Source organism: Indicator indicator, chromosome 6 (genome assembly GCF_027791375.1).
Source record: "Indicator indicator isolate 239-I01 chromosome 6, UM_Iind_1.1, whole genome shotgun sequence".
Lineage (NCBI taxonomy): Eukaryota > Metazoa > Chordata > Aves > Piciformes > Indicatoridae > Indicator > Indicator indicator.
Window position 1 is genome coordinate 8,048,016 of NC_072015.1, and position 23,167 is coordinate 8,071,182.

Below are 23,167 nucleotides of genomic sequence, written 5' to 3' on the forward strand. Positions count from 1 at the left end.
TGGTATAATTAGGTGAACCCAGCAGTATTGTTTTGGGGCTCTTGCTACAAAGAAGAGGTTGAGGTGCTGGAGTGGGTCCAGAGAAAGGCAACAAAGCTGGTGAGGGGTCAGGAGAACAAGTCTTGTAAGGAGCAGCTGAAGGAATTGAGGTTGCTTAGTCTGGAAAAAGGGGGACACAGGGGAGACCTCTCTCTCTACAATTACCTGAAAGGAGGTTGTAGTGAGGTGTGTGTAGGTCTCTTCTTCCTAATAACAAGTGATACGAGGAGAGGAAATGACCTCAGATTGTACCAGGAATGGTCTAGGTTAGATATTACAAGAAAGTCCTTCCCCAAAAAGGTTATCAAACACTGGAAGAGGCTCCACAGGGATGTGGGCGAGCCATCGTCCCCAGAGGTGTTTAAAAGAGCACAGACATGATGCTAAGGGACATGGTTTAACACCAGGCTTGGCAGAGTTAGATAACAGTTTTACTGGGTGATCTTACAGGCCTTTTCCAGCCAAAACAATTCTATGATTCTGTGTGTATATGATCAGCTTGAACTATGAACCAGGTGAGGAAAATCTAAAGAGAATGACAAGAATTCAGAGGCTTGTTCAAGCAGCTTGAAAATTCCAGGAATTCAGATGGGAACATCACATAGAAAAACCTGCAAATTAACCAGTAAATTAAAACCAAGACAGGAATCAGATTTAGAATGTCAAGAGTGTTGTGCAGGGCTGGAGGAAACAGGGGAGATTAAAAAATCATGGCAACAGAGTTGTGCTTTTTTAAGAAAGGAAAGGAGATGCCCTCAGAGGTATTGTCTGCAGTAGGCTGTGTTGATGAAATGGACAATCAGGCTACACAAACCCGCACTATAAACATGGAGGGTTAATTGAGAACTGAGTAAGATGAGATAAAACTGGCCTCTATTATAGAGGAACAAAAATACATATAAGTGGCCTTTACTGACAGAAAGGAACCATTTCTTCCCTAAGGCAAGAAGAAACACCTGTAACAGTTCTGCAAATCATCATGATAGTTGTCAGATGAAAAGAAGATACAATCAGATCAGATAGTTTCACCATTCAGCACTGATGTGAGGTCTGCTGAAATCAATGACTTATTTACAGGTTACTTCAACAGGTCAGTGAGGGAAGAACCTGCTTAGGAACTGACTGTGGTATTGCAAAGCAGAGGAATGATTTGTGAGTAGAACAGCTGCCCTGGGGGGAAGACAAGGAGTTGTGAGGAAATGCCATGCTTTGTGATGCTTGCTGATGGTCACCTCATCTCTGCACATTGATTGAGGAGCAAAATCAAATGTGGTTCTCCTCTCCCGCTACCCTGCCCTAGTGAGGCCACATCTGGATACCGTATCCACTTCTGGGCTCCCCAGGGGAGTTCAAGAGAGACAAGGAACTACTAGAGGAGGACTATTAAGATAATTAGGGGACTGGAACGTCTCTCATAGGAGGAAAGGCTGAGATACCTGGGGCTGTTTAGCTCAGAGAAGACTGAGCGGGGATCTTCTCAATGGTCATCATTATCTTAAGGGTGGAGGTCAAGAGGGTGGAGCCAGTCTTTTTTCAGCATGGCCCACTGACAAAACAAGGGGCAGTGGGATAAATTAGAACACAGGAAATTCCAAATAAATATAAGAAAAACTTCTTTCCTGTGAGGGTGTCAGAGCCCTGGAACAGGCTGCCCAGAAAGATTATGGAGTCTTTAGAGAGATTCCAAACCTGCCTGGACACGATTCTGGGCAGCCTGCTCTGAGTGTACCTGTTTTTGCAGGTGGCTTGAACTAGATGATCTCCAGAGATCCCTTCCAACCCCAACCATTCTGTGATTCTGTGGAGAGGTGGAGCTCAGTGTTAATGGTACTTGCAAGTATCACTAATTGTGCAGGCTGAAGTTACAGGTATTTCAACAAAATTTAGGTATTTTGAAGAGGATTTTTCCTAAATGCTGAACTGTACAAGAAATGCAAACATGTATTGCAAGTCAGGCATCCCAGTGCTTAGGACTGTATATACAAGCTATGCATAAAAGCCTGTATACTGTCTGGAAAGTAACATACTTATGTGAGGGTTAAATTAAAAATAGTATAATGAACAGACTTCTCTACCAAAATTTCAGTGACTTCAAACAAACAAAACAGAAAATAGGGTATTTCAAAACTAATAACTTGACAATATCCTTCCTGGCTAATCACCTGAGCATGTAAGAAACCTGATGTAGCCATCATGCATCGAGTAAGCTTTTTGCTTTTATACAAAACAATGGTTTTGAACATGGCACTGAAGAGAACAAAGGAACAAGGGTTGTTCCCCACTTTAACTTTACTCCTTACTCCTAACTCCTGAGGGGAACAGTGAAGCTAGTTTCATCCATGGCTTGAAAGATAGCTGTTTCTCCTAGCCTATTCCAAATGTTTTCTAATGACAGTTTTCACAGGTAATTTCCTGCTTTCAACCATCTTAAAAGGGGAAACACAGATAATAATAATAATAACAACAACATCAACAACTTAGACAATTTAGACTTCATGTGAACCTTGATAATGTTCTTAATCATAAGAAAACCTTCCTTTAGATGTGTTCAAAGAGTAAAAAATTCTTTCTATAATTAGCAGTAGAGTTGATGTTGGGCAAGAGTTTATTTACGACAGCACTTCACAAGGCTTTTTAGAGTAGTCAGTTTTCTCAAGATGGGTCCAATTTTAAGGCTTTTTAATACATGAGAGCCACTGGCTATAAATATCTTTTTCAGAGGGCTATTCTGACACTATTAAGCAGAATTTCCACTCAAAGCTTTAGTTAAAAAGATTATGACTGTGGATTCTAAGCATCCACAGATACTGTGCTGAAATAATAATACAAATAAAGCCACGATAGCTTGAGGGAGAAGCCACCTGTGACTGCTGAAGTCGTGTTTGCAGGGTGCAGCCGACGAGATCTTCAGCACCATCTTCAGTGCTCCATCTACTGGTGCGTAGGAGAAGGCTCTTGTGCACCTCCACCTCCTGCAGCCTGGGAAGCCGGTTCTGAATCCTTTTTTTTTTTTTTTTTCTGGTGTGTATCTTAGATCGACCTGTGAGGCTGCTTTCACGCTGAGGAGAGTGGCGATATTTAGCCCGTGATATCACCTTACTTCCTTCCTCTCCTACATGGCTGTCAAGGCGTCTTCATCCATCATCGAAACTTGGGGCTGAGATCGTGTTTCAGCCTTTTAAGAGCTGGGATTACGAGACCGAGGATCTCTGAATGACCCAGTTCTCAAACCACAACTAGCTGTGGCTGCCAATTCTTCTGATTGAGTAGTAACTGCTGGGTGTAAAATGATGGTTGAGAAGGGGGGCAAGCACGTAGAAATCTGTTGCTAACATCTGAGGTATTCATTTACTATCTGCACTTGGTAATGCCTTGTCAGTGACTTGAATCACAGGCTAAAAAAAAACAAAACCTTTGAAGCAGGGACAAAACACCTGGATATTTGAACAGTGCTGGGATTATCCATTCAGTACAACCAGATCTTGAACAGACCTTTAGCTGCAGTGCCAGTCCACCTGCATGGCTAGTGCTGCTTAGAAAACCACAAGTGGAAATTTTGTTCTTCAGGGGGATCAAATTATGTTGTTTGCATTTTGACTTTTTCGCTATGCCAAAAAGCTGATTTCATGATGAAAAAAATTAACTCCTTGTTTCAAAATGTGCTATTACAGGATGTTTAATGTTGTTTGTTTTCCTAGAAAACCATGACTTAAGGAATTGGTTCCACTTTCCAAGTGGAAAATGATTCAGCCAAGGCCTCTTCAATCCCATTTATCATTATTTCTTCAGGTCCTGAAAGCAATAAGAGAACTTCAATATTAAGAGCTTATGTAGACATATTCTAATCTTTCATGGGGCAGAGAAACTAAGCTGACCCTACTTTTCCACCTGTAAAACTAATTTATTTTGACCAAAATCAGGGTTTACAGCAGGCTCCTTGCAGTGCTTCACATTCAGGCAGCAATCTCCCAGCTACTGTGAGGGAAACAGGCAGCAGGAGTTACACTGGGAGGAAAGTGAGATCATCTGGAACAAACATTACTCCATGTGTAAGTTTTCAGGTGTTCCTCATGAACTTCTTCAGTGGTGTGCTTGATCTTGTAAAGGCAGCCTGAAGGCTGTAAGGCTAAGTGCTGGTTTTCAGACAGTCCGTGTTTAGCTTGGCCCTGGTGCCTCCAGCTGTGAGGAGGGGTGCTACTGGCCAGTGGGGTGGCCACCCTCAGTGAAGAGGACCCCAGCTGACAAGAGCTGCACTCTGGGCCCTGGCATATCACACTGGAGTGGAAATGTTGGGTTTATCTGTACATAAATATTAGAGGTTGACCTTGATGTCATTGCTGTTGCTATGTATGTAGCTGCCTACAAAGCTCACCGTAATCCCCATAGGGAGTTAATGCTCTCAGGCCTTCCATGACAGCCCCTCCTGGGTGTGAGATCTTGATGAGGACAAAATACTGGCCCCAAAGTCCCTGCTGGTATGAAGTTACAGTAGGGAGGAGTAAATTTTGGCTGTTTCTTCTGCTTTGTTCAAGGCACTCTGTTACTCCAGCATGGTTCTCCCAGTGTGGTGCTGCTGGGAAATGTCATAGCTATATATGCTGGGTTTTGTTGGAGTACAGCTCATCTTCTCCATAGTAGCTTCTATGGGGCTGTGTTTTGGATTTGTAATGAAAAGCGTTGATAACACAGGGATGTTTTAGCTATCACTGAGCAGTGCTTGCCTTTTCTGCTCCTCACACCACCCCACCAGTGAGTAGGCTGGGGATGGACAAGAAGTTGGGAGAGTACACAGCTGGGACAACTGACTCCAATTGACCAGAGAGATATTAGACTATATGACCTCATGCTCTGGGGAAGAGGGTCTTCTTAAGTCACCATTACACATGATGGAGCCCAGCTTTCCTGGAGATGGCTGCACACCTGCCTAGTGATGGGAAGTGGTGAATGAATTCCTTGTTGTGCTTTGCCTGTTTGTGTGGCTTTTTCTTTAAGTGTTGTCTTTACCTCAAGTGTTCTCACTTTTTCCCCTTCCAACTCTCTAGCCCATCCCACCAGGGGAGAGTGAACGAGCAGCTGTGTGGGGCTTAGTTGCCAGCTGGGGTTAAACCATGACACCATGCATCATTTTTTGCTTTAAGGTCAATAGTGGTATTTTCCTTGATGATTCAGTTAGCCTTGTATTCATATGACAAAAGTGTATTTCAAATTTGTATCCAACTCACCTGGTGGATGATGGACTGAGGACTAAGTTGAATAAATGAGATGAATTGCATCCCCTTGTGAGTCTCTGCCCCTTTATCATTTCTGTACTGTCAACAAAGCTTCTCCAAGTTCCTCAGGAGTTTTTCATCAGAAAGTGTTCAATTGGTAAGATGTTGCATTGCTGAGGTTTGATAACCATTTTTAGTGTCTTAGGCAGAGTTTCAATGGAAGTTGGCCTGCGGTTTTGATGGATCTCTCTTGGGAAGGAAGCCAGGAAGATTTCATAGGATCTAGAGTTAGTGCTGTGCTCCTGCAGTCCCTCTGCTGCTGCAAAACCATCAGCCCTCCCTGGGGGAGGCCTAACAGTTTTCCAAGGTCTCTGCCTCTTAAATGATGCTCACCAGCAACTCTTACAGCAGTCTGTAGGTTAGAGCAATACTACTCAGAGCCTCTATGTGAAGGAGTTCTCTCTACCTCTGTCGTAAAACACAAGCTTTGTGAAAAGTGTTTTAGCAAGCTCTGGACACAAGTGATTCAAAGTCAGTACTCCCATTATCCTCCCTCGATCCTGGCCTCTCAAGTGGTCTTGCTGATACCTGTCAGTAGGTTACAACAGGGTTTATAAGCCAAAATGTTCACATAATGTTAGTTTTCGTTTCATCTGGGAGGATGCTCCCATGGAGCATTAGTCTGGAACAAAAATATATTTAACTGTTTCTTTAAGCACATGGAAAAATATTTTTCTCAAAGTTCAGCATGTCAAAGTTAAAAAGGATAAACAACTGTTTCTAAATACTTTATTGTATGCTTCTCATTCAAACATAAGCAACATGCTATTTTCTCACTGCATGCTACTCAAGGTATGGAATAATTCTGCCCTAAAAATCAATCTGTGCTGTGTAACAAACAGGACAGTTTTCTGCGAGGTCTGAACTATACAACCGTAACGTGGTGGGACTGCAGGAAGGAGAAGGAAAGACCTTCCCATTGGTTTGAGTTAGGACAGAACTAACTCTGTTCTGTGATTTTACTTTTCAGCTCAGTCTGCTCAGTGACAGCACTTTCTGAAGTTAAGGGTATGTCTTCACTGACAGTGGCTGCTTTTAGCAGTGATAATACTGATCATAGAGTGGTCTGGGTTGGAAGGGACCTCCAAAAGTCTAGTCCAACCCCCTCTGCAGTAAGCAGGGGCATCCTCAATTAGATCAGGCTGCCCAGAGCCCTGTCAAGCCTCACTCTGAGTATCGCCAGGGATGGGGCCTCAACCACCTCCCTGGGCAACCTGTTCCAGTGTTCCACCACCCTCATAGTGAAGAACCTGTTCCTGATATCCAATCTAAATCTGCTCTTTTCTAGTTTGAAGCTGTTGCCCCTTGTCCTATTACCACAGGCCTTTGTAAAGGGTCTCCCCCCATCCTTCTTGTAGGCCCCCTTCAGGTACTAGAAGGCTGCTATTAGGTCTCCCCAGAGCTTCCTCTTCTCTGGGCTTAACAACCCCAGCTCCCTCAGCCTGTCTTCATAGCAGAGGTGCTCCAACCCCCTGATCATTTTCATGGCCCTCCTCTGGATGTTTGGCATCACTGCCAAGGACTTGGGTGCAGAAAGGCTCTTGCTTAGACTTGCTCCTGCACAGACCATTCAATCCTATGTGCCACATTGGGATGTGGTAATTAAGAGGTGGCACCTGCAAGGAGGAGGGCAACAGGTGACCCTAAACTGACCAACAAGGGATTCCATCCCATCTATGCCACATTCAGTATAAAGCTGAAAGACCCTAAGAGGTTAACCTCCTTCTTCAATGGCCAGTGTCCAAGGAGGACTGTCTGTTCTGCCTTTGATCCCAATCCATGTGTTCCTGAATCCAGTTCCCATCTGCCACTGAGTCCCACCTGGGACTTTCTCAGTGCCTGCCCACAGCATCAGTGGTGAGTGTGCCATCAGGGCTTGGGTTCTATATTGGTTTTGTATATATTTGCATCTATTTCATTCTACTGTTATTGTTTTCATTAAGCTGTTTTCTTTTCCAACACCTCATTTTCTCTCCTTTATTCCCTTTCTTTTTGGGAAGCAAGAGGGGTTAATAGAGAGTGTCTGTCACTCATTTAGTGGCTGTCCCAGCCCTAATCCTTGACAATCCTATGATCATAGAACAGGGACCTGACCCAGCAGCTGTGTTCTTTCTCCATCATGACGATCCAGTGCTTAATCAGTCAAACCCAGAGTCCTCTGGGGAGTCGTTCACTGTCTCTCATTGCTTGGCTTGATACCTATTTGTAGAAATGCCAAGCATTGTCAGCTGCAAAGAAAAGGCTTTGGGAGCAGTCCACTGAACCAAGCATCCCACAATAGTCTATCTGAAAAAAAAAAAAAATCAGGTCATTGGCATCAAGCAGGATATTAGCTGAATTATGTGTCATGGCTCTTCATCTATAAATTGCAAATTACCTCTTCAACCCCTTACATCAAAGAACACAGATATAAAATTATGTTTATGAAGCACCATAGCAAGCACTGTTAAAGACAAGCCAGTGAGGAAATGTGTCACTAAATATGGCATAAAGACATATTTAAGAATAGGGGGAGCAACTGCAGCCATTTAAGTCAGTGAGCATCATGCACACTGTGCTCTGAAAGAGGGAGTGTTCAGCTTAAAAGATGAAAGAACTAAGCATGGTTACAGAATTAAGATCTGTTGAAGCATTGTTTCATAACTTTCAAGGGCTTGAATCTGCAGCAATACAGACTGCAGAGCTCCTGGGTTCAAAGGAACAGGGAGAACTATTACTCTGCCTTAGTGAAGCCGTGTCTAGAGTACTGTGTCCAGTTCTGGGCTCCCTAGTTCAAAAGTGAAAAGAGAACTACTGGAGAGACTCCAGCGGAGGCTACGAAGATGCTGAGTGAACTGGAGCATCTTTCTCATGAGGAAAGGCTGCAAGAACTGAGGCTATTTAGCCTGGAGAAGACTGAGAGGGGATCTTCTCAATGTTTATCAATATCTAAAGAGTGTGTATGAAGAGGATGGGTACAGACTCTTTTCAGCAGTGTCCAACAACAGGACAAGGCCAACAGCACAAACTAGAGCACGTATGTTCCAGCTAAACGTAACAAAAACCTTTCTTGTGAAGGTGTCAGAGCGCTGAAAAGGCTGCCCAGAGAGGCTCGGGAGCCTGCTTCTCTGGAAATATTCAAAACTCACCCGGACATTGCAATCCTGAGGAAACTGCTCTGGGCGACCTTGCTTTAGCAGGAGGATTGAACTAGATGGTCCCCAAAGGTCCCTCGCAATCTCCACCATACTGGGATTCTGCCATACAAGCATCGCCTGGGTGCCACCTCTTGATGAAAGCCCTCTGCTCCACGCACTGCTGCCACCTGAGCTCAGACAGCTGCAGCTTTCCCAAATTCACCTCTGCCCCCGTCCCCCCTCAGCGCTCATCGCTGTCTTCTCACCCCGCAGCGTCCCCATTCCCCGTCAGAGGCGGCCGACCGGAGAGCCTCGGCCTGCTACGGTGCCAACAAAGTTTTAACGTTGCATGGAGATGCCAGTCCCATTTCCGCTCGTGGTGCCGATGCTGGGCTCGGCACCCCGGGTTGCGGGTAGGCCCCTCCCGAACAGGGTGCAAGACCCGACCACGAGCTCCGCTACCCCTTAACGGCGAGCAACGCCTAGAGAGCGAGGAGCGTGCCACGGTCACGTGGGTGACCCTGTCCCTGCGGCCAGAGCCAATCAGGGGGAGGCGCGCAGCTCGCGTACCGCTTACCGGCCCATGGGACCCCGCCCTCCTCGCCCCGCCCGCCGGGATGGGGACGGGGAAGGGGCAGCGGTTGCCCGTGTGAGGAAGGGCGGGGTTTGGGGAGCGCCCCGCCCATACCCCAGGTGATGCCGGTGGCTGGGGTGACGATGCCGCTGGCGACGCGGTGGTTGCCGTGCCCTATGAAGAAGGAGGTGGCGGGGATGGGGTCCGAGTGGGCCTACTCGTCCGTTCCCGCTGCCGGCTCGCACCTTGGGGCCGCCTTGCCGTGCCCCTGAGCTGTGGGGAAGCGCCAGTGGCCGGCCTGACCGCTCAGCTTCCTTCCCCCCCGGCCCCGGCCGCCATCTCACCCCCTCGGTTCTCGATGTCTCCCTCGCGGCGCGAAGGCTCCTTCGCCGCTTCCCCGCCCTTTTGCTCCTCGCTGCTGCAGCCCTCCCGCCCCGCGATCTGGTGGCGAGAGGCGTCCGGCCTCCCGTCGTCAGGCTGTCGCTGCCGCCCGTCCCCCGTCCCACCCGGCTGAGGAGCGGCGGAGGCCGCTGGACCGCCCGCCACCATGAAAGTGGAAGCGGGAGATAACTCCATGATCAACCTGTCGGTGCAGCAAGTGCTGAGTCTCTGGGCTCACGGCACCGTCCTCCGCAACCTCACCGGTAACCGGGCGTGGGTGTGCCGGGAGGAGGAGGAGGAAGGCGGGTGGGCTCCGGCCCACGCACAGAGGCGGCAGGGCGAGCTGCCGGGATGGAGGGGGGTGGGGGGCGAGTTGTGGGGTTACGTGTGTGCCACCCCTGCGTGGAGGCAGCGATGGAGTAGTGCCGCCGGTGTGGGAGCCCGGGGCTTCTCCCGCTCCGCGTGGAGATCGCGCATCCGCGGTGCACAATGGAGGGCGTGGGCGAAGGGTTGGGGTGCGAGGCTGGAGTGGTTTCCCTCTCGGTTACACCTGCGGAGGGCTGCTGTTTGTGTTCCAGAGGCTCTGTGTGTGTGCATGCATGCTGCCTCCCTAAGCACGTATATCATCTCTAAGTATGCAGGCAGAGCTAGGCTGTGGGGATGGTATGTCCAGGGAAACCAAAGGGGTCTGTATGGGTTAGGTGCTTGGGGGCACTGGTGTGTGTATGGTATCTGGAGGAGTAAAGGTGCTGTGGATGTGTTTGCTCGCTGTTGTACCCATGTACGTAATAAAAGGTTAGTGGTGTAGAATACCTATGTATAAGTGAATTTGATGGGTACTTCTGTGTGAGTAGAGTGTGTGAATATGGAAATATATATGGAAGACTAATGTATGTTTGGAGGCGTGGTTTGGGTTTTGCCTGTCTTTTTTTTTTTTGGAGGGGTATAAGCTCATATATCTTATACATATCCAGCTACAGAAAACATAAAAAGGCAAAGAAATTAATGAGAGTATCGGAGACTTCCCACCCCAAGTATACTCCTGGACAAGATCACTGTGGGAGTTGAGGTGGCAGTTTTTTCCTGACAAAGAGACATAATCTTAAGCCTCAGGGATTCTTGAAGACTGGGCTGTTCTGAAAGAATTCTGTGAACCCAAGTCATGTTCAGGTCTTCATTCTATGTTAGGAGATGGAAGCGTTAGCTAGTTTTGGCAAGAACTAGATGCTTTTTCTTCTCAATCTCATGCTGAAAAATGGGTGTGGACTACTGTAAGACCCAAGGCATGTAGTGGAGAGGTGTTTCTGCTGATTCTCCCTTCTGTCCAGGTGTAAGGAAAAGCCTAAGCTTCCACCTTTGAATAAACAGGAATGTGGCATCAATAGCAGAGATGTTCCTGAGTAAATTAATTCTGCTTGTTAGAGAGGTGGTGAGAGATTAGTGGAAAAGTGAGTAAAGGGATGTGTTTCAGATATTTATGAAAATTATGCTACCTTTTCCTCCTCTCTGTAGTAATGATTGATGGCTTTATTTTTAAAATCTATTGGAGGTAGAAGAAATGTGGTAGGAAGAGTGGTGTAGCTAAAGTTGAAGCTGTAGCAAACAAAGTGATCTTCTTAGGCTTTATTGTGGTTCTTGTTCATTTAACTTCCAGGATACTTTTATAAATGCAATAAAAAGGTTATCTATGATTTTTTTTTTTTTAAAGGTGTATGTCTGGTGATTAAATTATCCAGAGATTAAAAGTGGTGACACATTAATACAACTGATTATTTTTTTAGTAGTTATTTTTGCATAATTACTGCAAAAATACATCTTGTGCTCTTAGAGGGAAAAGTTTGTGATAGATTTAACTGTTCTTCATACCAGCGTCCTCTATGAAGTTTTTCTTAGAGCATTATGCAACACAGGTGTTGCATATGAAATGCAGTGCTGAGTGTTAAGGAAGCCAAAGAGTTTGTTTCTTGGTACTTTTGCAATATGAGCAGGGGTTACACAAGAAGTTGTTCACGTGGAATGGATTTTCTTTTTAATTTGAAGAATATTAAAAATAATTAATTATCCATTGTCATATTATTGGAGAGTATGGCTGTGCTAGTTGTAGTTGCACAATGCTTTGTGAATTGATGTTTAAACACTGGTTGCCCTTATAGCCATAAGCTCTTGCACTCAATGTTCTTAAGGGCTGTTGGCAGTTAATAACTTCCACTGGATTTTAAATCTTCTTTAACACTGCTTTGTCTTTTCTTTTGGACTCACAGTTGTGCTCTGGATGTGGCTCTTAAGTTGCCCAAGTAAAAATTTATCTTCTTTATCTAAACACTGTTGTTTTTGTTTGTACAAAGTTGTAATGTTTTATCAGCACTCTTCTTAGAAATATATTCATTTTCCAAAACTTTCAGCAGGAACCTGATATGAACTCCAGCCTAGCCCAGGAACGCTTCAAACTTTAATGGTTTCATTTTGTTGGGCTTTTTCCCCTTAAAAGTAAGCTGAACCATTCTTTTTCTACCATATATGTGTGATTATTCCATTTCCTTTATTTTGTATCAGGATAGAACAATATAAATTATTGCAGCCATTAAAGAATAAAAATTAAAACCTCATAATTAATCTATAGTAAATTAGAGGTATCTTCTGACTAAGGAGGGATGCTAGAATGGTTCCAGACACAAAAGGAAGTGGCAGAGTTGTACTTTCTTCCCTCTTTAGGGACACTTTTCCTTTTGTTCCATTTTTAAAATCCATTTCTTGTTACAGCAGGTGAGAATCTTTTGCAAGAATGTGTGTGAGGGGAGGGGAAGGACAAAAACCCCTTCTAGTCTCTCTGCTCATAGCTTGTCTAGGAACTTGGTAAAGAAAAGCTCTTCAGCTAATTTCAATTAACCAGTTCAGGTGTGTGAGTTGGTGGAGTGTAGATAATCTAGAGCATATGTATTTCCTGGAGTGGCTTAAATAAAAAGCACCTCCGGGTAGAAGATGATCTGTAAGGTGTTTGCTTGCAGGGTGAAGACAGTTCACTGTTTGCTAGTGTCCTTCATCTTGCTGTCTGCCTTCTGGAAGGAGGACTGTCACAGTTCTCTAATATCCTTTAGGATGGATTCAATGTATGTTGCTTTTATGGAGAAGGAGAAAAAAGTGTGCACCAAAGGACTCAAGCCTATATTCTTTTATACAACAGGCCTTTTGAGGCTGGTTCTATTCTCAGGTCTCCTGCCCTAAATATAAAGCTAATTTTCCTTGAGTCTTATTTGGGACGTAAATAAAACCTGAGCTAGTTACTCACCGTGAAGCTACTTTGTTGTGGAAGGGTTTGTAAACATTTTTTGTTTCTTAGTTACAGGGGAGTAAGTAGCCTTCACATAATCTTTCCTTTTCTCCTGAAAATACAGTCAGCCCAGGAAGTCTTCCTAAGACTGGAAATCAGTTATTTTCTACATGGTGAGGGTCAATGATGACCACAAACACTGATTTCTGAGCAGGTGAGGCAGTGCTTAGTGAACCCCATGGGAAGTACAGGGAATGATTGTATCTAACAGTCAGATTCCCACAGATTTTTGTGGTTGAGTTACAGGCTTTTTAGCTGCAATGGCACTTTAGGAGAGAATGACTGGAAGTGTTTTCAGCATCCTGGGACTCTGCCTCAGATACATTCAGAGTGAGACTTTAGAGTAGCTGGCTGCTGAACAGGCTGCTCTAACTGCAGGGCTGCTCTCACCTGAGTCTCCTATTCTTGGGCTAATGCAGTTTAATGAATCTGACTGATACCTGCCTGAATTCAGTATCCAGCAGAGCACACCTTCCAGAAGCTTGTTTTTAAATGTTTGAGTTGTAAGTCCTACCAGTTTTGCCTTTCATGCTTGTGGAGAAGAGGAGGCTCAGGGGAGACCTTCTTGCTGTCTACAACTACCTGAAGGGAGGTTGTAGCCAGGTGGGGTTCGGTCTCTTCTCCCAGGCAGTCAGCAATAGAACAAGAGGACACAGGCTCAAGCTGTACAGGGGAAAGTTTACACTTGATTTTTAGAAAGTTCTTCACAGAAGGAGAGATTGCCCATTGGGATGGGCTGCCCAGGGAGGTGGTGGGGTCAATGTCCCTGGGGGTGTTTAAGAAAAGCCTGGATGAGGCACTTAGTTGATTAGTGGCTGGGTGATGGGTTGGACTTGATGATCTTGGAGGTCTCTTCCAACCTGGTTGATTCTGTGATTCTAAGAAAAGGGAAAGGTTGAGTCTACTCTCAAAGTGATGCTATAAGAAAAAGTTTGAAACTGTATTCATGCTGTGGATATGCAAACAATATTGGTGCTGGAGTCAAAGTACTGTGGCTATTCTGTAGCAACTATTCTTTCTCAGCATCCTTTCACCACTGTTTTGTTTGAGCTGCTAAATATTTTTAAAGCTAATTTATTGGGTCATATTTTAGCTCCTATGATTGATGTATGGCAAGCTGCAAAAATACTGCCTTGCCTCAAGAGAATAAGTATCCTGCTTTTGTAAGGAAGCTGTACTATTTTTTTTTTTTGAGAGGGATCAGCAAAAACTCCAGTTAATAACAGTTTCATGGGATATGTCAGTCAGAAAAGCATGCCCCAATTTGCTGAATCCTTTTTTCCCCTTCTGTTGCATTTCCCCACTCTTTCGAGTTTCAGTAAATGTTTTTAGAAAATGACCAAATGATAAAGGTTCTTTTAATTATTATGTTGATGCATGGATGGATCCTGATCTTTTCTTTGAAGATGATGATCGTGTCTGCTATTTTTATATTCACACATTCTCAAGAACTCTTGTTCCTTCTTAGTAATTTAAATAACAGTGGCTAGCTGCCTCTATGAAGCTCTGTGCTAAGCAATTAGAAGCAAGGAGGTAGATGTGTTTGAAATTTCTTGTGGACATTGTAGTATTTTTATTTGTGCCTTTGAAGCTAATGCAATGGAAAATACTGTTACAACTCCTGGGTAAATAAACTAAAGTCTTCAATCTCAGTTTTCCCATTTGATGTTTCCTGGTGCTGTTTCTTGTGAGGAAAAAAAAAAACAAAAAAAAAACAAAAAAAAAAAAAAAAAAAAAAACACCCCACAAAACCCAACCAAAGCCCAAAACCAAGCTCCAAAACAATTCTTATACTTTTTCTTTGTTTCAGATAGTATCTCATTATGCAGGAATAGTTACGATGCCTAGTAAGAAATTGCAATTACTGTTATTTAAAGAAACCAATAAAAGAATGATGGACTTCTTGTAATAATACATCTGATTTAAGAATTGTGCTGGAATCCTTTGTATAATTTTTTGATCATATAAAGTTACTCCTTTATGATGGACTGCTAGAAGAGGGAAAGAGTCTTGAGCATGTGCCAATATTGTCACATTGATTCCTTCTAAGATGAAAATCAGTATTTGTTTTCTCTTACTGCTGATGATATGCTCTGTTTTAAAGTTTCTTGCTTGCGAAGTTCCAGTCTCAAACATTAACCCTTTGTTTGACTGCTTTCTTTCAGAGATGTGGTACTGGGTTTTCCTCTGGGCTCTCTTCTCCTCTCTCTTTGTCCATGGTGCTGTGGGAGTACTAATGTTTGTGATGCTGCAGAGGCATAGGCAGGGGAGGCTGATTTCTGTCATTGTGGTCAGCATTGGATTTCTGGGTTCTGTAACTGGAGCAATGATAACCAGTAAGTCTGTCTTGGTTTTTTGTTTGATTGATTTCTTTTTCTTTCTTATTTTACATCTAATTTCTAAAAATTAAAAACCAAAACCGAATCTATTGCTTAGTGACTAGTTGTTAAGGGTTTTGCCTTAATTATGTAGTTAATAATAATGGCAGCTGAGTTGCTCTTCTGTTATGTAAAGATAAAGCTACTATAAATTGTCAGAGTTGTGCAGAAATGTTGAATACCAGAAAAGGTGTGTATACTGAAAAGGCAACAACTTTTTGGATTCAGGAAGAGCATTCCTGTCCTACCATACTTGTTGCAGGCGTTTTGTCAAAGGTTTCTGACTGAGATCATCTCTTAGTACCCTAAAAGCCATCCTTTTTGGAAATGAGGTCCTGATTCCATTGGTTGCAAGGTTGAATTCCTGCTCATTTCCTTGGATCTACTAGAGTTTTTAAAATTACACCTAGATAGCCTGTAGCTCTTTTAAAAGAAATACAATATAGGGAATTATTTATAGCTAAGAAAAGTTGCTTGTAGAAATTACACTTGGCTCATGATTTTGAAAGAACTTTCAAGTCTTGGCTTAGGCATGGTGTTACTTCATTTGGGATGGGGAGGAAGGCCATTAGACTTAAGTTTTTGGAGGGATTAAAAAGTGCTGCTGTTCTAGGTAAAATGCTCTTTGTCTGGGCCATCTGTTCCAGTTTCTTATGGTATTAGTCTAATGCCTACCACTCAAGATACGTTTTTGACCTTTTTTTTTTATTACTTGCCATTTTACCCATGGATAAGATGCTAATAATTTCTCTCTTAAAGCAGTATGCTGACAGGTTCACAGAACTAGAGTTAAAACCTATACTCATCATTAAATATTGCAGGAAGCAAGAGTATTTTATGTAGTAAAGTGCAGAAGTGTTACACTTCATCAAATGTGGCACAGAAGTGATGTTGCCAAGGGTGTTTTGACAGAATGTTACCTCACTATTTTCATCTAGAGTTACTGGTATCAGAAACTGGTTTTCCATCTTTCCTAAGTAATTCCATTATCTGTGTCAACACTGAAATATGTGCCATGAGATCAGTAGGACACTTTATTCAGTCTTTGGCTTTGTCATATCCAGCTACTTTTATCTAAGTTATAAACAGACTACAGTAGCTTTCCCAAGCCAATGAGATCACAGTGAATTTTCTGTTTGGGAGGGGAACAAGAAATAGTGAATATTATTTTTATAGAAGCTTGTACTTTGTTGTCTGAAACAATGGTAGTAAGGAGTTCTTGACATTAAAATCAATGGGTTGAATGAAGTTTATGTAAACCTGAACACTACTTTCTGGCCAAAGATCTTCAGTGTTAAGGCTGGGTTGGTCACTAAATCAGTAACAGCTGCTCTCTAATAAACCCTTTCCCTTCCCAAAGAGAAGACAAAAGGAGTAAGAGAGAGGGACTGATGAGTTAGAAAACTAAACCAGCTTTAATGAAAATAATAAAAATAACAATATCAAGCCCAACCTCCTGGTGGCAATTATGTCTCTATCACCACTGATGCTTGGGGCAGGCACTGTGGAAGTCCCAGACTGGACTGAGTGGCAGACAGGAGTCAGATTCAGGAGCTGAATTCTGCAACTGGAATCAGGAACACATGGATGGAGATCAAAGGCAGAATGGACAGAGTCCTCCTCTGATGCCAGCCGTTGAAGAAGAGGCTTGACCCTTCATCATCCCTCAGCTTTATACTGAATGACATAGATAGTCTGCTTAGTGTCCTTGTTCTTCCCTGCAGATGCAGCCTTTCACATTCAGTGCCCCAGTATGGCACCTAAGATTAGCAGAGACCTTGGTCTGCAGAGGAGCACATGTGTAAGCCTTTCTGCACCCCAGCCTTTGGTAGTGACTCTGAACATCAGAGTTACCACAGCTCTAGCAGCAGATGCTATCTGTGAAAACATGCTGTCAACTCCAGAAAGTGCAATCAGTGAGAAGAATCTGAGCTGAATATTAAAATCACCGACCAGAATTAGTTCTGTTCTAACACAAACAAGGGCAGCTGTTGACGAGATGTTCTAATTTGAAAGGCCTTTGAGGGCAAGGAACTATAAATGTAGCAACCATTGAAGAGTCTGTAGGGAAGCCTTTCTGCTGTTCATTTCCACTTTTCTGTGTACTGCACAGATATCGAAATGATGGTGTTACCACAGCTTTGGACACACTCATGGATAATTTGTGTCAGATAATTTCTTATTCCTACTGAAAGTCCATCTTGCCTGTTGCTTTTCAAGGTTAAATAAAAATGCAGATGTCATGAAAAGTTTTCATTAAGCCTTTCCTCAAAAGTCTGTTTTAATTGCTATGTATTTCTCAGCTTGAATTTCATCATTTAACACAGTAGTTCAGTATAACATATTTTTTTTTTTTTTTTAGCTAAGGTGAGATGAAATCAGTTGAGTGCCTTATGTTACATGGTCTGTTGCTTTTTGTTCCAAGATTACAATGTTAGTGGTCCTTTTACAAGGGCAATTGTGCATCAGCATTCCTGAAGAACTGAAGATAGGAAACGTGATGCTGGAATATCCAAGCAGAGACTCTTAAGACCATTCTGTGGGTGGAAAGGGTCAGGCTCAGTGCTTCTCAGATGAAAGTACTTTGTGTCTTTTATCTGTGCATAAAAAGAGGAGCAACACAGTTGTATTTTTGGCATTCAGTTTTGTAGGTTAAAACATTTAACAAGTAAGCAGTCCTGGTTTTGTGTAAATTCACCTGAGAATTTCTCCAAGATTAGGCTCTAGACTTGCTATACTGTTCCCAAAGGTTTTGCACAGAGCATCGCAGTTTGGTTAGCCAAATCATTTTACTATCAGGTATTTTTATTTCTGGACATCACTGGGTTGCTTTATACTGAGAGAAATTCTGTGGGGAGCTTCTGAAGACAAATGGTGATAAATTTTTAAAGAGAGGATTTTTAATAGCTATTGTGCTGCAAACTGGGATGCAAGTTGAAGTACTTTGTTATGTAGGTATGCCTGAGCCAGTGCTTAAGAAATTGAAATAGAAAACTTAACTTCAACTTCCATTTTGTATTTCCGGTCTACATGGTTTGTGTAAATGAATGAATACAACAGAGATTATTAAATAATACAATCTTAATTTTGTTCAGGTACATCTTTCACATTTTCTGGCCTTCTGGAATCTTTTTAACAGCACATAGAAAGGCAGGAAGCTTCTCAATTTCTAGGCTTTGGAAAAAAACACAGAGCTGAATGGTTATATAAGTTACAAAAAATTTACTAAATAGCAATGGATACTGTCCAAAATAAAATAAAAAAAAAATCAAGCAAGAACAGACAAATGTCAGGCAGTTTGAGGCAAGGATTTTAGCTCTATTTCATCTAGAAGAGTCTGTTCTTCCTTCTCTCCCCAAGCAGTCTGTTTTGATGACATGTTCTCATTTCCCTCCTTGGCAGCCTATTGTAGTGCACTTTGGCTTTGTCCCAGCTGTGCTGGGTTATGCATTACAGGTTGTGTTGTGCCCTGTTATTTGAGTGTAAATACATATTCTAGAAAATATCAATAATAAACCCAAGCATTTGGTAGCTTGATAAATACCCCACTGTTTTCCCGGGAAACCAGAAACTAGCATCAAATCTTTGTCCTAAACATAAGGAAAAATTTATTTGCTGTGAGGGGTGGCAGAGCACTTGACCTGGCTGCCCAGAGAAGTTGTGGAATCTCCTCTGGAGAGATTCCAAACCTGCCTAGAAGTCATCCTGGGCAACCTGCTCTGGGTGACCCTGCTTTAACAGGGCAGTTGAACTAGGTAATCTCCAGAGGTCCTTTCTAACCCCCACCATGATGGGATTCTGTGAAATTCTGGTATCCCAGTTACCTGGTTTGAATTTACTTAGAGTTCAATCACTAACAATTTTAATGTCAGTACTGAGCTTGATTAAAGGATCTCTCAGTTTTGGACAGCAGATAGTCCATGGACAAATGGAAAAGCAAGGTAGCTGGGTATAATCCCATAAGGCTGGCCTTCTGGTGAGATATTTCTGACAAAATGTACTTTACAGATTTTTTTTTTTTTTTAAGAGAACAATTTAAAACACAACACAAATTAGCTGTTTCTAAATACTGTTCCTATTTTTTTCCCTTTTAAATTAAAGGTTACTTTTTTTAGATGTCACATGGTTCAGATACAGATTGTACTTGCAGAAAATATGTTGGACCTTAAATGTGTTTCCATGTTACTGATGACTTTTTGATTATTTCAGAAGACTATTCCTGTTAGTGACTGTGCACAACCAAGAAAAATCCTTTTTTTTTTTTTTAAACCCTTCCTTATTTAAAAAAAAAAGTGGTGTTTTTTTCAGTTTCATTTGAGCCTGAAAAAGACTCTGTGATCCCTGAAAGTGTTTAGTTATGTTCAGATAGCAGATGACACCATGCATACTGAAGGTCTATACATTTCGGAGGGTTTTTTTGGGTGTTTATGGAAAATTCTGAAATAAAGGGCACTAAGCAATGTTTCTTCTTTAGTCAAGGAAAGATGCACTGTGTAGAAAATATTAGTTCAGAAAATATTGAATAAAAGCTTCTTTCCAGGTGAACTTCTGAGGTTAGATTGATTACTTTTTTTTAACTTCTGAACACAGCTGTATAGAAGCCTGTATTTCTTTTTCAGATGAACATTTAGTGTTCTTTCAAGGCTCAAGGTGAGCAGAAAATGTTACTCATCATTAGCATGTCTTGGTTTTGTTTATTTTTTGGATTTTTTTTTTTGACTGATTCATACAGAGACTTAAGCTTTTTGACAGGAATTTGCTCAAAGACATCACAGCTTTATATTTGCTCTGGGACCTTTGTTCTTCAAATGTGTGATAAATCCAGTATTTGAAAGACAGCAGAAGGGAGTTCAGTAGCACCTGCCTGTGTTTTCAGTGTGGTATTTTGTTCCTGGTTTATCTTGGCTATTTGATATTATACTTTAAATGGGAATTTCCACACAATTATGGTCTCTTAATTTTTAACTAATAGCTCCAAATGTGATCATGTTGGTTAGAAATTTCCTCTTGTACACATTCATGGAAGACAATCCAATACTTCTGGACTTTGTCACGTTTGGATTAATTTGCTCAACAGTTGTTAACAATTTAGTAGTTTAAGTCAAAAGTAAATTGGCACAATACGACCAGGTTATTCAAGTGAAATATTAAATGAAGCTGACAGATATGTATCAAAGAATTAACCAGGTTGGAAAAGACCTTCCAGATCATCAAGTCAAACCTATCCCCAATACCATCCAATCAACTCAACCATGGCACTAAGTGCCTCGTCCAGTCTTATTTTAAACACTTCCAGGGACAGTGACTCCACCACCTCCCCGGGCAGCCCATTCCAGTGGGCAATCACTGTCTGTGAAGAATTTCTTCCCAACAACCAGCCTAAACCTCCCCTGGCACAGCTTCAATAAGTGTAAGCGCTTGCAGTTACAAAAAAAAAAAAAAAAAACAAAACAAACCCACAAAAAGCCCAAAAAAAGCCAAACAATACCTCAAAAGAACCCCAAACCAACCAACCAAACAGAAAAACAGAAAGCCAAAATATTTTTTCAACAGGGAAATATCAAGATTTAATTTCTCTTAAACTGCTGTTAGAAGAGTTATTCTAGTTCTTTTGGGAAAATTATTCCTGAAAGACTTCATTAACTTGAAGAATACAAGCAAGGCTAATGATTTGATAGTGCCCTGTAATATGGTATTTGGTAATGTTCTGTTGTATAGAAACTGTAAACAATTTGTTATTTATTTCAGCCTTGGCCTTTTCTATGATTTGATAATTGTTGTCTCTTTTTTTTATTTTCTTTCTTGTGGTTCTCAGGTGCTGCAGTAGCTGGAATTTACAGAGTAGCAGGAAAGAATATGGCTCCCCTAGAAGCTCTTGTCTTTGGTGTTGGACAGACAGTACTGACGCTAATTATCTCATTTTCAAGAATTCTTGCAACACTCTGAGACTTACATAGAAGGGGGAAAAAAAAAATCAACTAGTTTAAAGAAATCTTTTCTCTGAAAAGAAACTTCCCAAGAGTGGATTCATCAACTGTGAACTTGAATTCTAGTGCAAGAGAAAGGAAGGTACGTGGAACATGCACTACAAACCTAGAGGTTCAGTCAAATGAATAGATTGTCCCCTGGTGTCTGAACCGTCCTACTTCTGCACTACGCCTGATGTGCCTCAGTCATAGGCAAGGTTCAACTCGTGTGTCAAAGCTGAGATAAAGCACCTTGAGTAGCTGCCAGTCAAATTAATGCTTGGTGATGGTAGTATTGTTCTTAACAGTGTTGTAATGAAATAAAGGGGCACTGCTGGAAATTGCTGTATGTGCCAAACTTGGTGGTTAGTTGGCTGGGTAAGCTTTGAAATGGTAATTCTAGAAGAGTGCTGTGAGCATACACTGTCTGACTTGGGGTAAAGTAGCAGGGTAGCTGTCTTTTGTATTAGCAAAGTCTTGCGGAGTGCTGAATATTTTTATTCAAGGCAACTGTTCAGTCTGTTTCCAAGGGTAGCTGAATTTTGATGGGGCTTAAGAACCACAGTTTTAACAACTCTGATGTAATTATAATTAGCACTATGTGTAGAATGGCTCATGGCAGTTTTCTGAAGCTCAGCACATCGTTTCTTCCTGGTTTTAGCTCAGCAGAAATCAGTTGTTTAAGGAAACCGTACGAGGGCTAAGTACAATCTGGTGTGTATTCACAAACAAATCTTAAATTGATGCTTTTCTTGAAATTATTTTGTCTTAAACACACAGATGGTTACCAGCCCTTCTGAAAACCTCAGAAAGGGTTTGCTTGTTTGCAAATAAGCTCCCTATATTTATTTAAGCACTGATAGGACTCTTAACCCTATGCATATTCTTTCAAGAACACACAAATATAGCAGCCTTTAGGAGAACACACCTATGAGGAAAATGGAAAGGGATAAAAATACAATATACTGGTTTTCTACTAAACAAAAATGTCAAGTTTCATCATTGTAACTATACTCCAAAAGTTTGGAAGTGGGGCAGCACTGATGTATTTACTACCTTTTTTTTCTGAACACTTTGTATCTTTGGAAAGATTAAGGTACTTGGAACTTTGAAATACTTAGCTTTCAGTAGAATTTGTGGTTTTCTAGTTTAAAAGGGATGGTAGTGTTGTGCATGTGAAGTGTCTTAAATGTGAATGTTTGGAGTGAATAGAAATTTTAAGTCTAATTGCTGATTATTTATGAAATGCAAAATTTAAAGGGCACAAAAATTTCTGTGTGAGGAGTTAAAAAAACTTCCTACATCCTTCCTCACTGAATGCTTTTCAGCAGTTGGCTTTTAATGCTGACAGGAAGAGTAAATTGCTGAAAGGTTTTGCTGTTAAGATGTCAAAGACTTTCAGGACTGTTGAGAACACTGGCACCTGCTGCCCAGCCAAAAAATATGGTGAAAATACAATTTACAATCCAGTCATTGCTTAGTGCTTCAAAAAAATTAGAATGACTTAACCTGACTGCCTTTATATTTTATTCCACATAAACTTGTGATATTTTTTTAAGTGTTAAGGATGCTGATATTATTTGTCTTGTTTGGAAAAGTATGAAGTTACAGGCTTTGCAGGGAACAAAGTAAAATACAGGCCTATAAACCATTTCTGTGTTATATTTTTGGCTTTGAATTGCTTTAAGTTATGGTTGAATATGTTCTCATTATTCTGAATGTCTTCAAAAACTTATTTATTCTTCATGGGTTGTTTTTTTTTTTTTGTCTTGTGGATTTTACTTTCTGTTGATAGTATATCAAGCATTGCACTTTAGATAATGAAATTGAGATCTGCAAAAGACAATTTAAAATTTCCCCCGTTGTCTTAAATGATGAGAACTGGTTTCAGGTATTTAAGTCAAATTGAATAATAAAATATTTGAAGCTATTTCTCGTAGCGTGCCTTGTTCCATGTATTTTTAGGAGAGAGGATTTTTAAAAACTAATTACCATTTCTTCATTCTTGTTGTACTTCTAATGTTTCTAATTAATTTGGTTATTTGATACAATGTCTTTCTTGACAGACATTAAAATATTTGTTAGACAGCCTGGAAACCCCTGTCTGAATCAAAA

The 23,167-nt window shown here is 41.7% G+C and overlaps 1 protein-coding gene across 1 annotated transcript; it reads left to right on the top strand.

Moving 5' to 3' along the window:
• The first annotated feature begins 9,546 nt into the window (after nt 1–9,546).
• Nucleotides 9,547–21,032, top strand: TMEM170B (transmembrane protein 170B). The gene is made up of 3 exons (XM_054381919.1): nt 9,547–9,643; nt 14,874–15,044; nt 20,902–21,032. Exons 1-3 carry the CDS (start codon nt 9,547–9,549, stop codon nt 21,030–21,032), a joined length of 399 nt encoding a protein of 132 aa, XP_054237894.1.
• Nucleotides 21,033–23,167: the final 2,135 nt, after the last annotated feature.

What these genes read in the sequence shown, in the direction of transcription:
- TMEM170B (XM_054381919.1), top strand. Translation starts at nt 9,547, where the DNA reads ATGAAAGTGGAAGCGGGAGATAACTCCATGATCAACCTGTCGGTGCAG. An exon ending in CGTCCTCCGCAACCTCACCG is followed by an intron (nt 9,644 to 14,873) that starts GTAACCGGGCGT and finishes GCTTTCTTTCAG; the next exon opens with AGATGTGGTACTGGGTTTTC. An exon ending in AACTGGAGCAATGATAACCA is followed by an intron (nt 15,045 to 20,901) that starts GTAAGTCTGTCT and finishes TGTGGTTCTCAG; the next exon opens with GTGCTGCAGTAGCTGGAATT.